The 15232-nt window shown below is 43.4% G+C and overlaps 1 protein-coding gene across 8 annotated transcripts in view; it reads left to right on the top strand.

Moving 5' to 3' along the window:
- Positions 1 to 14250, top strand: part of LOC105032336 (histone deacetylase 15) — an 83561-nt gene extending 69311 nt beyond the window's left edge. For 7 of the 8 annotated variants that reach the window (XM_010906759.4, XM_029260991.2, XM_073251767.1 and 4 more), the window contains one exon: positions 13789 to 14250. In XM_010906759.4, the coding sequence (XP_010905061.1) occupies positions 13789 to 13922 (134 nt within the window). In that variant the 3' untranslated portion in view covers positions 13923 to 14250. The remainder of the gene's footprint in view (positions 1 to 13788) is intronic. The other variant, XM_010906761.4, reaches the window with a different exon arrangement.
- The last annotated feature ends 982 nt before the right edge of the window (positions 14251 to 15232 follow it).

Below are 15232 nucleotides of genomic sequence, written 5' to 3'. Positions count from 1 at the left end.
GCAGACCACTCGATCGTTTTCACCTTTTTCTCATCAACCTTCACTCCATGTTATGACATAGCCAAGACAGACTATGCGATCCTGACAAAAATGACACTTTTAGAGGTTGCCATATAGCTTCTCTTGTCGCAGAACCTCAAAAACACCTCTGAGGTGCTCCATATGCTCTTCCTGATTCCTGTTAAAAATCAGAATATCATCAAAATACACAACTACAAAATCATCAATAAACTTACGCAGCACATGATTCATCAATCTCATGAATGTGCTAGGCGCGTTGGACAAGCCAAATGGCATGACCGTCCACTCGTACAACCCGAACTTGGTCTTGAATGCGGTCTTCCATTCATCACCTTCATGCGAATCTGATGGTATCCGCTCCTAAGGTCTATTTTTGAGAAGACCTTAGCTCTATGCAACTCATCAAGCATGTCGTCCAGTCGTGGGATTGGATAGCAATATTTTATTGTGATCTTGTTTATTGTCCTACTATCCACGCACATCTGCATAGATCCTTCTTCGGTACCAACAGAGCTAGTATTGAATATGGGCTCATAGACTCCCTCACATAACCCTTCTCCAAAGATCCGCAACTTGCCACTGCAACTCCTTGGCCTCAGGATTGCATCTATAGGTTGGTCTATTTGGTAGGGCAAATCCTGGAATGAGATCAATCTGATGCTCGATTCCTTTGATTGGTGGCAATCCTTTTGGTAACTCTTTCGGAAATACATCTGTAAATTCCTTCAAGATCTCCTTCATTTGCGGTGGAAGGGAGACTTCTTCACCTGGAACCTGCTTGGCTACAAGAACAAAAATAATTTCATGGTTAGTCAAAACTCGCTTCACTTCCCTCTTGTTGGCAAACAGGTTCTCTTTTTTGTCCTTTTCGATTACAAGTTGATCCTTCTGGACCTGTTGCGGGCTAAATAGTGCCAACACTATGTTCTTTCCGTTCTTGGCAAATGAATAGGTGTTTTTGAAGTCGTTATGAATAGCCCTCCGATCGTACTATCAATGCCTTCCCAAAAGAAGATGGCTGGCTTTCATAGGAACCACATCACAAACAACCTCATCTTTGTAGGACTTGCCAATAGAGAAAGGTACTACAACCTGCTTTGTAACCTTCACATCACCATCATCAGTAAGCCATTGCAATCTATAGGGACGGGGATGTTTAATAGTCATCAGATTAAGTTTTTTCATCAAAATAATGGAAGCCACATTGGTATAGCTACCCCTATCAATGATAACACCACATACCTTATCACGGATGTTGTATCTGGTATGGAAGATGTTTTCGCGCTGCTCATCATCCACTTTGGCTTGTAGGTTCAGGTTGTGATGAATAACCAACAACTCTCCATCTGCAAACTTTACATAATCTTCTTCTACCTCTTCCAAAATAGCCTCATCTTCACTTTCAATTTTCTCTTGTGACTCCCGAATGAACATCACCCTCTTGTTTGGACATTCAAAGGCTATATGACCGTAACCAAGACACTTGAAACATTTGATATCTCGACTTCGCCTGGGAGGTTGTGAAATCTCCACTTTCTCTTTTTCTTTGGCCGCATCTGTGACTTGCTTGCTAGAATCATCTTTTTCTACTTATTTTGAAACCACCTTAGAGACGGACCATGGTGATAAGAAAGACGAGTTGGTAGTCTTACTCGGCTTGCACCACGCTTACGCTGTCTCTCCACCTTAACAGCAAGTTTGATCACATCGTCAAGGAACACATAAGATTGCAACTCCATCGTATCAGCAATCTCCTTGTTCAAGCCTCTTAAGAACCTTGCAATGGTCTGTTCTTGAGGTTCTTGTAAATCGCATCTCATCATCAATATCTCAAATTCTGACATAATCCTCAACACATCCCTCCTTGTCTCAAGCTTTGTAACTTGATGTACAGCTCCTACTTATAATATTGAGGGACAAATCGCTTCTTCATGATCCGCTTCATAAGCCTCTAGTTCCGGATCTCTTCTCCATCCCTCCTACGCTGAGCTTTCACATTCTCCCACCAAAGATTAGCGTAATCAGTGAATTCAAGGGCAGCAAGTTTACATTTTTTTACCTCAGAATAGTCTTGACATTCAAAGATCTTCACACGTTGCACCCATTCTAGATATTCTTCGGATGAGCTGGTTCCTTTAAAGGATGGGATCCTCATCTTAATAGTCTCCCGAACTTCTTTGCTGCCGTCTTTGCCATGGGTGTTCCTCCACACCATCATCTCCGAGTTCGTCGTACTCTTCATCATCGCGATCAACTCGTCGTGGTGCGGATGGCCATGCCGCTGTGGTGGTGGGGGAAGTGTTGCCAACCGCTCAAACGTGTGTTAGGCGATTGAGTTGCTCCATCTCTTCTTGACGTCGCTGGAGCCCTATAATCTGAGCTTGTTCCAGACTCATGCCTCTAGGAATAACAGGGGTTTCGTTTCCTCCAGACATGATTTGTATGTCACTCAGGCTCTGATACCAAATTGATGTGCCCAGACCCGAATAATTATCTTGTGTAGATAAGAACAAAGGTTGGAGCATAAGAAAAAAAAGAAACCTTTGAAATCTGATTGATAAGAAAATCGCCACAATCAGATCACAAAGGGATAGAACGCCATACTCAAGAAAAGAAGAATGTGAGTGATAAGTTCTAGGGTTTATAACTCGCCACTAATACACAGAGATTAGATAAGAGAATTCAGCAATACTCATTTTCATTCATTAAAATCTGAATTGAGTACATAGGTCGTCTCTCTTTATATAGATAAGAGAGGGAACATAAGACAAATTCAGTAAATGAAAGGAAATAACAGAATTTGACTATCATGAAAATGATGGTGGCTGTATCTTGCTACAAAGAAAATGATAGTGGCTGTATCTTGCTACTATGAAAATGATGGTGGTTGGAGATCATGGTGAATTAGGAAGAACAAAACAACTTTGGCTGCATCTTGCTACTATGGAAATGATGGTCGCTGGAGATCATGGTGAATTAGGAAGAACAAAACAATCTTGGTTGCATCTTGCTACTATGGAAATGATGGTGGCTGGAGATCATGGTGAATTAGGAAGAACAAAACAACCTTCTAAACTCGGCTCTTTCCCAAGCAATAAGTTCTTTCAAATTTTCGCCAAATCTGATTCGCACCACATCATGCTTCTACGCACGTGAGCAAAGTCATCAATTTGGCTCTTGGATCCGTATATGGCATGTGATCATCTCTTTCTTCATGATGGTGCACATCACTAGGCCTCCCCAAATTGCATTATAAGCTGAGGCTATCTTCGTCACTAAGTCAAGCATGATTGTGGCTTGCCTCGGAGCTTGCCCTGCGATCACAAATAGGGTCACAATGCCCTTGATGGAGACGTCATCCGAAAGGTCAAGGGAGAATTGGTCTTTCAGAGCCGTTTCATGGGCATATTTATTTTGTAAAAGGCATCGTAAAATAAGATGTCTGTAAAGCTTCCATTATCCATCAAGATTCTTTTTACATCATAGGTTGCAATGGTCATGGAAACAACTACAACATTGTCATAAAGGGTCTGGATGTCTTCGACATCGGCATTCGAGAAAGATGACTTTGTCCAACCTCTGCCTTTTCGGTTCAGGGCCCCCAGTTGGGCCGCATGGGCATAGACCTTACGGATGAGCTCTCACCTCCAGTTGCGAGCCCTCTCGCGATAGTATGGATGACTCTAGCAATGGGTTTGTTGTCGATCGGAGGCTCGAGTGCATGTCGAAACTCATGGCCTGAAGCCTCGCTGTCCTTCAGACGGTCGACAAAGGCTTGCAGATAACCTCGTTGAGTGAGGGCTTTTGTTTTCTCCTTCAGTTGGAAACAGTCCTCAGTATCATGACCATGGTCCTGATGGAAGTGGCAGTATTTCAAATAATATCGGGTTGATCTTCCTAGGCCATTGGATGATGTGCTGGTTCTTGATTTCCATTAAAATTTGCCTTCAGGGAGCGTTCAGAGGCGTGAAGTCCTCGAAATGCCAAGGGCTCCAAGCTTGATGGGGAGGCTTTTTGTCGCGCTTTTGTTTCTTCGGTTGGGGAGTAGGGTGATCCTTTCTAGCCCTCTTCTGCTTTGTCTTCTCATTTCGCTTCTTTACCATTTCCTTCTCACCATCGATGTACTTATCAGCATGGGTGAGAAGCTCGGTGAAGTTGTGGGAAACCTCTTCAAGAGGGGTAGAAGCTGTTTGCCTTCAGCCCCTTCTTGAGGGCTGACATTACGACTGAATGGTCCAGATTGCGAACTTCCAACATGGCTGCTTTGAGGTGACTCATGTAGCTTCGGAGAGATTTTCCATCCTCTTGCTTGATGGAGAAGAGGGCGTCTGTGCCCTTTCTTGGCTTTTGTTGCTCTGAAATTAAGTAGCGAACTAACAATCAAACTCCTTGAAAGAGTGGATAGAGTTTAGTTGGAGCCTGGTGTACCAGATGTCCTAGAGTGACAGGGAAGGACTTGCATAGTAAAGCATTCGAGACTCCCTGTAGCATCATGAGAGTCTTGAAGCTTTCTAAGTGGTCATAGGGGTCGGTGGTGCCATCGTAGACCCTCCATCAATGGTGCCTTGAAGTGGCAAGGGATGGCTCCCTCATGATTTACTCCATGAAGGGAGGGCAAGTGGTGAACAGAGGCTTTCCTCCTGGAGCCAATTGGTGCTGGTGGAGGATCTCGAGATAGCGGTCCACCTCCTGGATCTTCTGATCTAGCTCGTCCTGTTGTCTAGATCTCCTTTTGGGCTGGCAACTCGTTGATCCGCTCACAAAATCCCGCAAGGAAGAAAGTGAAAGAGGAGCGGGTTCGTGCTCCTTATATTACTCACTATCTTCGGAGTGTGGTTGAGGGATAGGTTGTCCCTCTGGAACCAAATGGTTAAGGGTGACGATGAAGGGAAGCTTGCTCGGGGCTTCGATGGGTAGATTAGGAGACCCGAAGAGCTTCTTCTAGACTGGCGAGGCGGGATCGATTGCTCCGCCTCAGACTTCTTGAGGGAGGAAGATTAGGGCGCATCAAGATTGGATGATTCGGTGTGAGAGCGGGTTGATGAGTCGTCTGTTGCAAATCATGCACTACGGTAGTCAGTGCTTGGACTTGCTACAAGAGCTGTTGGAATTATTTGGAGGTGACAATCGGGGTAGTCGATACCTCCAGAATATTGAGATCTTTGTGACCCTGATCGGGGTCAGTAGGTTCGACAGGCACCTCTGAGTGGGTGACAGATGATGTTTCCATAGTCTTCTTCATACTCGAACAACGAAGAGAGAAACTTAAGACCTCAAATATGGGTCAGTCTTTCCTCTAGCGCTAATCTCTTGCCATCGGAGAGTCGAGCTGGCTTAGGGCGCTGAGCTGGAGGTGGGAGAGAGTGATGGCCACAAGGCAGCAGATGGGGATCTCCTAAGTCGGATGCTGGTGCCGAGTCTTTGGTTGATCCCTTGCGCTGGATCCTGCAAAATCACTAAAGACAGGAAAGTCATGCTAAAGGGGGTTTTCCGATGGTGGACCCTCCGATACTTAAGTCTCTTGCGGAAACAAACATAAGAGGTCTGAGCTTTAAATGGAGCTTAACAGTGGTGTTGAGTATGAGTGGCATAGGAGCGGATAATGGAAGATGGAGGATGCCGTGTGGAGAATGGAGATCTCGGAGGTAGAGTCAAGAGAGCTCAGAGTTCTGTGGAGCCAAATTCCAATTCGTAAGGAATCAATCTTTCGGAGAAGGCATGCAAAGTGTTCACTTGGAGGATTTGGGGGAGTAGAGTTATGTAGATGGTAACTATCATCTTCGAAAACATGCACTGTCTGCTAGAGAGCAGTGGTTATGGAAACATGCTTTGGTTGTTACAGAATAACGGCTCGTATGTTCAAGAGCTGTTGAGATTACAGATCTCATTAGTGTTACGAAAAATCGGACCACTGTGGTATGTCTAAGATTAATCAAGAACAAGTGAGGAGATTAATGATGCCTTAGGGCGTACAAGAGAAGAGGAAGAGAAGAGACAAGAGACTAGAAAGAGCCAAAATTTCATTCACCGTATCTCCTTGGCCTAATTTACAATGTATAAATACTATACAAAAGGGTCAAGCCCAATGCTCAAGAAAACTCCCAAACGGCTAATCCGATGTGATGTAATCTTCGAGCTCATGTACAACCATGACTCATATGTACACACCTCATTGGACTAAATCTCCGAGCTCATGTACAACCATACTCATATGTACACACCCCATTGGACTAAATCCCAGCCCAATTACATGATTAGCCCCCTTTACATCTATCAGACCAAGGCTAAAGTCCTTAGGATCAAATCTGATCCTAAATCAAAAGAGAAACCTCGTGCAGCTTTAGCCCACGAACTGGGTCGGCTCAGCAGAAACTGAGTTGGCTCAGTATACCACTTAGTCGACTTATTCCTGGATTGAGTCGATTAAGTCTGCTGCCACCTGCAGACTCTCGAAAAGCACCTTTCTGTCTGTCTCATGGTTAGCTGATCCGGACCATGACTGAGTCGACCCACTTGAACTAAGTCGACCCACTCAAAAATTGGGTCGACTAAGTTATCGTGCCATGTCAGAACTTCGATACGTCATGCTTCTATCTGACGATTTCCTTAGACTTAGTCAATCCATCCTGAGACTGGGTCGACCCATCTTTAACTTAGTCAACCTAGTCTGAGGGTGAGTTAACTAAGCTTCTGCTGCTGTCATCTCTTTGGCTTCTTTCTTTTGCTGGCCTTTGTTCCTCTGAGGCTTTGGACCACCACATCAGATTCTACAATCTCCATCTTGATGCTTTATAGCCTCAGCAAGCTCCTCCCTATCTAACAGTCCCATCAGTCCCACACATTTGTAGAAGCCATCTCGGGGAAGAATCTTTGTAAGTACAACTAGATTCCTTGAAGTATGCACCTTCACCAGCTCCACTTCATCCTCTTCCACAAGCTCTCTGATTTTGTGGTATCTGATGTCTATGTGCTTCGTCCTAGCATGATAGACAGAATTCTGAGCCAGCATCAACGCACTCTATCACAATGTAGCCGGACAATCTTCTGTGCGAAGCCCATCTCCGACAACAGTCCCTTCAGCTACAATGCCTCCTTAGCTGCCTTTGTTACTCCAATGTATTCAGCCTAGGTAGTGGACAAGGCTGTAATAGGTTGCAGGCATGATCTCCATGAGACTGGACCCCCATACATACTGAAAACAAAACCAGTAGTAGACCGTCTGGTGTCTACATCTCTTCCAAAATCAGCATCCACATAACCTTCAATCTGCCCCAGAGCTCCTTTGGTTGAGGTTTCCGTTAGCACCTTTCTGTTGTCCAAAGCAAATGTCGACTCCAACAGTGCTAACCAAATACCTGAAGATCTTCTTCAGTGCTCTTCAATGCTCCCTGTCAGATCATGCCATGAACTTGCTGACTTGACTCATTGCATGGGCAAGGTCTGGCCTGCAATACACTATCGCATACATCAATGAACTTACACTTCAGAGGCATACGACATCCTTTTCATTTTCTGAGCCTCCACCTAGGACTGGCGACATAGCCTTCGAAAGTTTGTAATGCCCAGTAGGTGGCAGTGCCGCCGACTTCGCCTCCATTCCAAATCTTTCGAGCACCTTCTGAATATAGCTATCCTGAGACAAATGTAGCAGCTTCCTCTGTCCCTGAAGATCTCCATGCCTAGTATCTTCCGTGCACGTCCCAAATCCTTCATCTCAAACTTTCGAGATATGGCTGCCTTCAATTCCTGCACCACACTCCTACTACAAGCTATCAATATGTCATCCACATATACGAATAGGTACAATCTAGACTCATCCTTTAGAGTCTTCACATAGACACACGGGTCATGCTCACACCTAGAAAGCCCTATGCTCCTCACATATGAATCGAAGCGCTTGTATCACTGCCTAGGAGACTGCTTCAATCCATATAGTGATTTCTGTAGCAAACATACTTTTTCTTCTGACTCCGGCTCTATGAATCTCTGTGGTTGCTCCATATATATGCTCTCCAAATTTTTATGGAGGAACGTCATCTTGACGTCCGTCTGTTCTAGCTCCATGTCCTAAGTTGTAATTATGCTCAAAGTACTCGAATGGACGTATGTCTGACGACAGGAGAAAATACCTCGCTAAAGTCAATGCCTTCCTTCTGGGAGTATCCCTTTGTCACCAGCCTCACTTTATACCTGATATCTCCCTGCTCTGAAGGCCCCTCCTTACACTAGAAGATCCACTTGCATCCAATGGTTCTCTTTCCTTCTGGCAGCTTCACCAACTACCAAGTCCTGTTCTTATGAAGTGACTGCATCTCTTCAGACATAGCCTGAACCCATGTATCTCTATCATGGCTCTCCACTGTCTCCTGATAGGTATACGGGTCTCCATTCGCAGTCATTAGGGCATATGATATAGACTCGAAGCCATATTGTGTTGGATGCCACACATTTCTCTTGGGCTTGTATAGTGTAACCCCGATGACTGTCCTGGATCCAGCTTGCTTCTGCTGGACCTCCTAGCTTTCTCTACCTGTTTGTGCCCTCTCCAACAATGGAGACAGCTTTGGGGAGTGCTCCACCTGACTGTCATGTCCTACAAGTGTACCTGCAAAAGGCAAAATCGAATAGGAGGTTAGTTATCCACCACTATCCGGTTGGACCTCCTGCTGTTCCTGCTAAACTTCTATGCATTCTCGTCTTTGGAGGACTGAGCTCTCATCGAAGACCACATCTCTGCTAATGATAGCCTTCTTCTCCAAGGGATCTCACAGCCTGTATCCCTTTATATCTCGCGGATAGCCTAGGAACACCATCTTCTTTGATCTGGCGTCCAGTTTGTTTCGCTCACCAGCAGTCACGTGCACATAGGCCGTGCACTCGATCACTCTGAGGTGGTTTAACTCCTTTTCAGACCACTTCTGCTCAGGAATACCACCTTCTAGTCTGGTATGAGGTGACCGATTCATCAGGTAGCATGCTGCATCCATCGAATCCATCCAAAATACCTTAGGAAGTCTTGTTTGCAACCTCATGCATCTCGTCTTCTCTAGGAGAGTCATGTTCATCCTCTCAGTCATCCCATTCTGCTGTGGAGTTTTCTTCACTGTGAAGTGTCTTTTAATGCCGCACTCATAAAACTCCTGGAACTCTCTGCTGGTAAATTTTTCGCCATTGTCAGATCTTAAGCACTTGACACTGAGCCCTTTTCTCCTCCACCTCGGCTTTCCACACTTTGAACTTGGAGAATACATTAGACTTCTTTCTCAAGAAGTAAACCCATACCTTGAGAATTCGTCGATTAGTGTCAGAAAATACTTAACTTCATTCCTAGCCAACACTAGCGCTGGTCCCCACACATCTGTATGCACAAGCTCCAATGGGGAAGCACTCCTAGCTGTACTGATGGCAAACTGCACTCTCTTTTGTTTGCCCATCTGACACGGCTCACAGACTTCTGAAAACCCATCCTGTGTCTTGTATCAGCCCGTGCCTGTTCAGCCCGTGCCACAAACCCATCCCACGATTTCATGTTGCCAAGGCGATAGTGCCACAAACGATGCAGATCTTATTGGTCCTGTGCTGCAGTTGCCGTATCAAAATCTCCGGTCACCACTGAATTCTCCAATCTGTATAGATTGTTCTCCAGCCTTCTTCCTCTTGTCACAACCATGGCCCCTTTGGAGATATTCAGCATACCACTCCTAGCATGACTGCTGAAGTTGCATCCAATCCTCTCCAAATAATCAAGTGACACTAAATTTTTTTGGCTCTGGAACGTGCTTCACATTAGTTAGGGTCCGCACAATTCCATCAAACATCTGCACTCAAACAGTACCTATCCCAGTAACCCTGCACGGGTAATCATCTCCTAATGTCACACTCATTCGACTTGGTGTATGTGGCGAACCAAGATCTATTTGGGGTGTAATGATGTAAGCAGGCTGAGTCTAGTGTCCAAACCTCAGAACCACTCCTGTGACCATCTGATAGAATCAAGAGATCATTCTCCACCTCACGATCAGCCACCACTCACTGAATCTAATGATGTGATTGCTGTAGCTGCAGCCTTTTCTTCCTACTTTTTCAATAAAGGATAATATCTCCTGATATGACTGAACTTCTGGCACTTATAGCATTTCACTTCCCTCCTGCCCTTCCAGGACTTTGATCGTCCCCTAGACTTACTTCTGTTCCATCCTCTACCTGATCTCTCCTTTACAGTTAGGCCTTTTTGGGGAACACCTTCGTTGGCCAGTTTCTGCCTCTGCTCATTGGATCGAAGCATCGAGATGATATCTTCGTAGTACAAAGTCTCCTTTCCATAGAGCAATGTAGTCACCAAGGGATCATAGGACTGGGGCAAGGAACACAGCAACAGCAATGATTGGTCTTCCTCATCTAGCTTCACCTCCACATTCAGCAATTCATTATTGATCTGGTCGAACTCTGAAGATGTGCAACTACATCTCCATCTTCCTACATCTGAAGGTGGTAAAGTCGCTTCTTCAGCATTAATTTATTGCATATATTTGTCCCTATATACAAGGCGTGCAATTTCGATCAGAGTCCCTTCGGGATTTTCTCCTCTAACACTGAATATAGGGCTGCATCAACCAAGCAACTCTTGATAGTAGCACATGCCCTCTTTTTCAGAGACATCCATTGCCGGTTTGGCATTCCATCTGGTCTTTCCTCCAACGTCAGATCCAGTTCATGCTGAACTAGAAGATCTTCAACTCTCACCTTCCACATCGAGAAGCTCCCCTTCCTATCAATTTTTTCGAAATCCACCTTAATGCTGCTTCCCATGGTTGGATCCATAGCACAAACAAAGATGAATCAAGAAAGATACCTTGACAGAGGATTGCTGAAACCTTCAGCCTTCAAAGATCTTCCTTGTGGCTTGATTCCTCCCTTCATAATGAACCAGTAGCTCTGATACCAACTGTTACGAAAAATCGGACCGTTGTGATACATTGAGATTAATAAGGAACAAGGGAGAAGGAGATTAATGATGCCCTAAGGCATACAAGAGGAGAAGAGGAAGAGAAGAGAGACAAGAGACTGGGAGAAAGAGCCAAAATTTCATTCACCGTATCTCCTTGACCTAATTTACAATGTATAAATACTATACAAAAGGATCAAGCCCAATGCTCAAGAAAACTCCCAAATGACTAATCCAATGCGATGTAATCCCCAAGCCCATGTACACCCATAACTCATGCACACACCCCATTGGATTAAATCCCAGTCCAATTATATGATTAGCCCCCTTTAGACCTATCAGACCAAGACCTAAAGTCCTTAGGATCAAACCCGATCTTAAACCAAAACAGAAATCCTATGCAGCTTCAGCCCGCGAATTGGGTCGGCTCAGCACAAACTGAGTCGGCTTAGTATACCACTTAGTTGACTCATTTCTGGACTTAGTCGACTTAGTCTGCTGCCACCTGTAGACTATCGAAAAAGCACCTTTCTGTCTGTCTCACAGTTAGCTGACCCAGATAATGACTGAGTTGACCCACCTGAACTGGGTCGACCCACCTAGAAACTGGGTCGACTAAGTTATTGTGCCACGTCAGAACTCTGATACTTCATGCTTCTGTCTGATGATTTTCTGAGACTGGGTCGACCCATCCTGAGACTGGTGGCTCGACCCACCTTTAACTTAGTCGACCCAATCTGAGGGTGAGTCGACTAAGCTTCTGCTGCTGTCATCTCTCTGGCTTCATTCTTTGGCTAGCCTTTTTGTTCTTCTGAGGCTTTGGAGTGCCACACCAGATTCTACAACTAGGTGAAGGAGGAAGTGGAGTAGCGAGCAAGTAAGTTGCTTGTGGTCTTGTGGGTAGAAGACTTTGGAACTTCCCCAGCACGGTCGTAAAAGACTAGATGGCAAAGGTTAGGCAATCGCTCCATCACCTTCTACTAAGGATGTGTTGGGCTGCCATTGAGCCCACCGACGCCATGGTTGGCGGTCCATCCTAAGGTGTTTCAGTCTTCATTTAACACTAACATTGAAACAAATATGGTGATTGAAGGACTACCTCATCTGATTAGATTGTGAGACAATGCAAAGGGCGTATGATACAAGCACCACATGACCCTAATACTTTAGAAGTAAGAATGTCATGAGCCGGGTGATTAGACTCGTGAAAGAGCACATCTGAATAAGCTTTTGTTATAACAGCTATAGGAGGTAAAGTTTGATGGCCTCTGGGATGATGTGGCATGTGTAGAACGAAGTCTGTCTCAGTGCAGAGGGTGTTTCAGGTTCTGGCTGAAGAGTCAAGATAAAGTGGCCTGAAACAGGGTTGGAATTTTTGATCTAAGTTTGAAACAAATTCCATTTAGATGATTTGGCTTTATGTAGGAGGCAAGAACAAAATAGTTAGTTCAATCTCAAATATATAAAAGGATAAGGTTTATGTTATTTTGAGTGGTTTTTTTTGTGGACAATGCACTCTGTCATTGATGGCAGCTTGTAAAAATTAAGTTCTAAAACTTTGGTGATGTGAATAAATGTTCTGCTTATAGCATTCACTTGATGACAGGTGATGTTATTATTAATGTGTGGCCGATATTAACCTTTAGATAGACAATCTGACAATAAAGTGACTTAACCTAGTTCAAATTCTAACAATGATGATTGTCTGTAGCATCAGAAAAGTTTTACATAATGCAGCTTAAAGAGATTGGTAGGAGTGAAATTTTGTGATCTAATCAGATGATAAATTAACTGTGCTATGTATAATGATTAAGACTTCACAAGTGTACTGATATATGAATAAGCTGGCTGCAACCACAACCGCCTCTTCAGATGGGCTTATCAGAGAATTGCAGCACCACCATCATCTAGCAACTCTCTTATCTGCTAACATTTACATTTGCATGTTGCGTTCAACGACATGCAGACAATTAAATATTATAAGCTTTATATACAAAGAATTTGTCATCTTTCAGTGTCAAGGGGACAGCATTTCTCACAAAACAATATTACCATAATCTTTTGCTGTTTCCATTCAATAATAGGATGGTCTCTTCATATCTTTGTTATTGTGATGGTTGCTTCATGTTTTACACTTGATACCACTAAAATGATAGAAGACTAAAGGACAGAATTCTCAACTGGATGCTGGACTGTGTTCTGATCTTCCAAATTTTTCGGGGGGTATTAGATCACAACTGCATTAAGCATTGCTTTGCAGGTAATTTTAGATCATGATGGGTACCTGTGCTTAGAGAATATTTTGAAATTATGTGAGGACATTATCCAAAATAAAAACACTCCACAAGAATATGTAATTTGAACCAAGTCAACTTTACGACATCTGACTTTCATCTTGACTATCAGGAAATTTTCAGTAAGAATCAAAATTTGACCATTACTTGTGCATGTTAAAAAATCTTCAACTAATAACAAAATTTTGGAGTCGCTAATTCCTTAAATTTACAGCTGAAAGCATGATTTTCAGTGAATTGGTGGCATTGTAAATTTTTATTTTTTTTGGTCCTGCAGTTAGAACTCAGAACTGATGGGTCCAATAGGCACAGTAAAATAATTGAAATCATGTGAAAATAACAATGATCATCATGGATGGATGGTTATTGGACATTCAAATATTACAGTGAATAAGGCATCCTTATGTTTTTTGCTTTAAAGGCATTAACTTGACTTCACATTTTCTTGAAATATTTCTAAAGTTTTCTCTGCATAAAATTCCAGTTAAGTTACTCTTTTGGATGAAACATCTTCTCTGATGCTGCTAGGAAACCAGATGAAGAGGCGGCGGCGTTTAGTTGGTCCATTATGGTGGAGATGGGGAAGTAAAAGGTTCGTCTATGAGCTATTATATGGCAGTTTCCGTTTGAATGGGCGGGTGCCTGTAAAACGAATCTGTTGATACCATGTGCTATGATGCCGTGTAATGATGCATTAGTTTGATGATGAAGAACACGGAATTCTTGGATAGGTTATCAGTGAAGACAAACTTTCCCAGAGCAAAAGTTTTTCCTGCTCTAAATGGAAGCTAGTTGTCCAGATTTAAACCACAGGGTTTTGCCTTTGAATTGTGAACTTTTACTCTAGAAAGTTGTCATCATCATGGTGGTGTTAAGTTATTTCAGAGATCATTAGAGTTCAATCTACTATTGCAGGTGTTGTAGTGTAGAGCACATGTTCTTTTTCCTTGTAAAATATCAAATGGACAAGAATTTTTGTTCTGACAAGCATTTGCTGGTTCTCTCTAATAAACAAATACCAGAAGTGTCATCATAAACAGGTGACCGAAAAAAACACGAAGTCATTGATGGTGCTGTTTGGTTGTGCATAACATGCATCACTCGCCACCTTCGCCGCTGCTTGCATTTTGGTGCCTTGCTGCTGGCATCACTGAAAATTTTCCCACCGTCCGTCCCTGCTTTCTTTCCTGTGCTAGTTTTGGATAAGCTGTGGGAAATGTTAAAAATATAAGTAATTCTGTTGCTAACATCTGTCATGTCATCAGGGAATTGAAGAAGTTTTTCACCAAGTAGCAAGCTTGGTGTTCAGGGGGGAGGTTTCTTTATGGTGCCGGGCTTTGTAGCATGGTTACTCGAGAAGTGAAATGACATAAAGTACTGGCAGCTAAGAGTTTGTTTTGATTTTGCTCGTATACCTGTCAAAATTTGTATAGGGGACATGGTGCAGTTTGGGCGATGATGGTAACTTAAGATTCAAGAAATGTAGAACTCTATTTTTGGATGGGTCGATCCTGTGCCACCTGAAAGGAACGGGGAGGATTGATGCTACAGGTGTCGTGTGCTGTATTGAGTATTCATTGAATGAGCATTAAAAGAATTCGGATCTAATCAACTTATTAAATGTCTAGTATTCCAGCAATCTGGATGGTTTTTAGTTGAGTTAGTGGGATTGGATTAGGTTTGGCAATGAATCATGAAATTTTGGTAATTTTTTTTAATTGATGAATGAGTCTGTGTGGCAATTATCCGTCCTACACCTAGTCCTCGAGCATATTTATGTGACAAGAATGACATGGTGAAATGTCATGTCTTGTGGGCGCTAGGGTCTCGGTGATGGGAATTGAGGTTTTCATGGCCAACCAACATGAATAGGTCTATGTTGTTCTGATCCTAGGGGCCCTTTTGAACTCAGCATACCAGGATCCGTCTTAAAGATTTCGATGGAAAAAGAGAGAAAGATACATGTTCAAGA

Source organism: Elaeis guineensis, chromosome 2 (genome assembly GCF_000442705.2).
Source record: "Elaeis guineensis isolate ETL-2024a chromosome 2, EG11, whole genome shotgun sequence".
NCBI classification, from domain to species: Eukaryota; Viridiplantae; Streptophyta; class Magnoliopsida; order Arecales; family Arecaceae; genus Elaeis; species Elaeis guineensis.
This window is presented reverse-complemented; position numbering and strand designations above follow the sequence as displayed.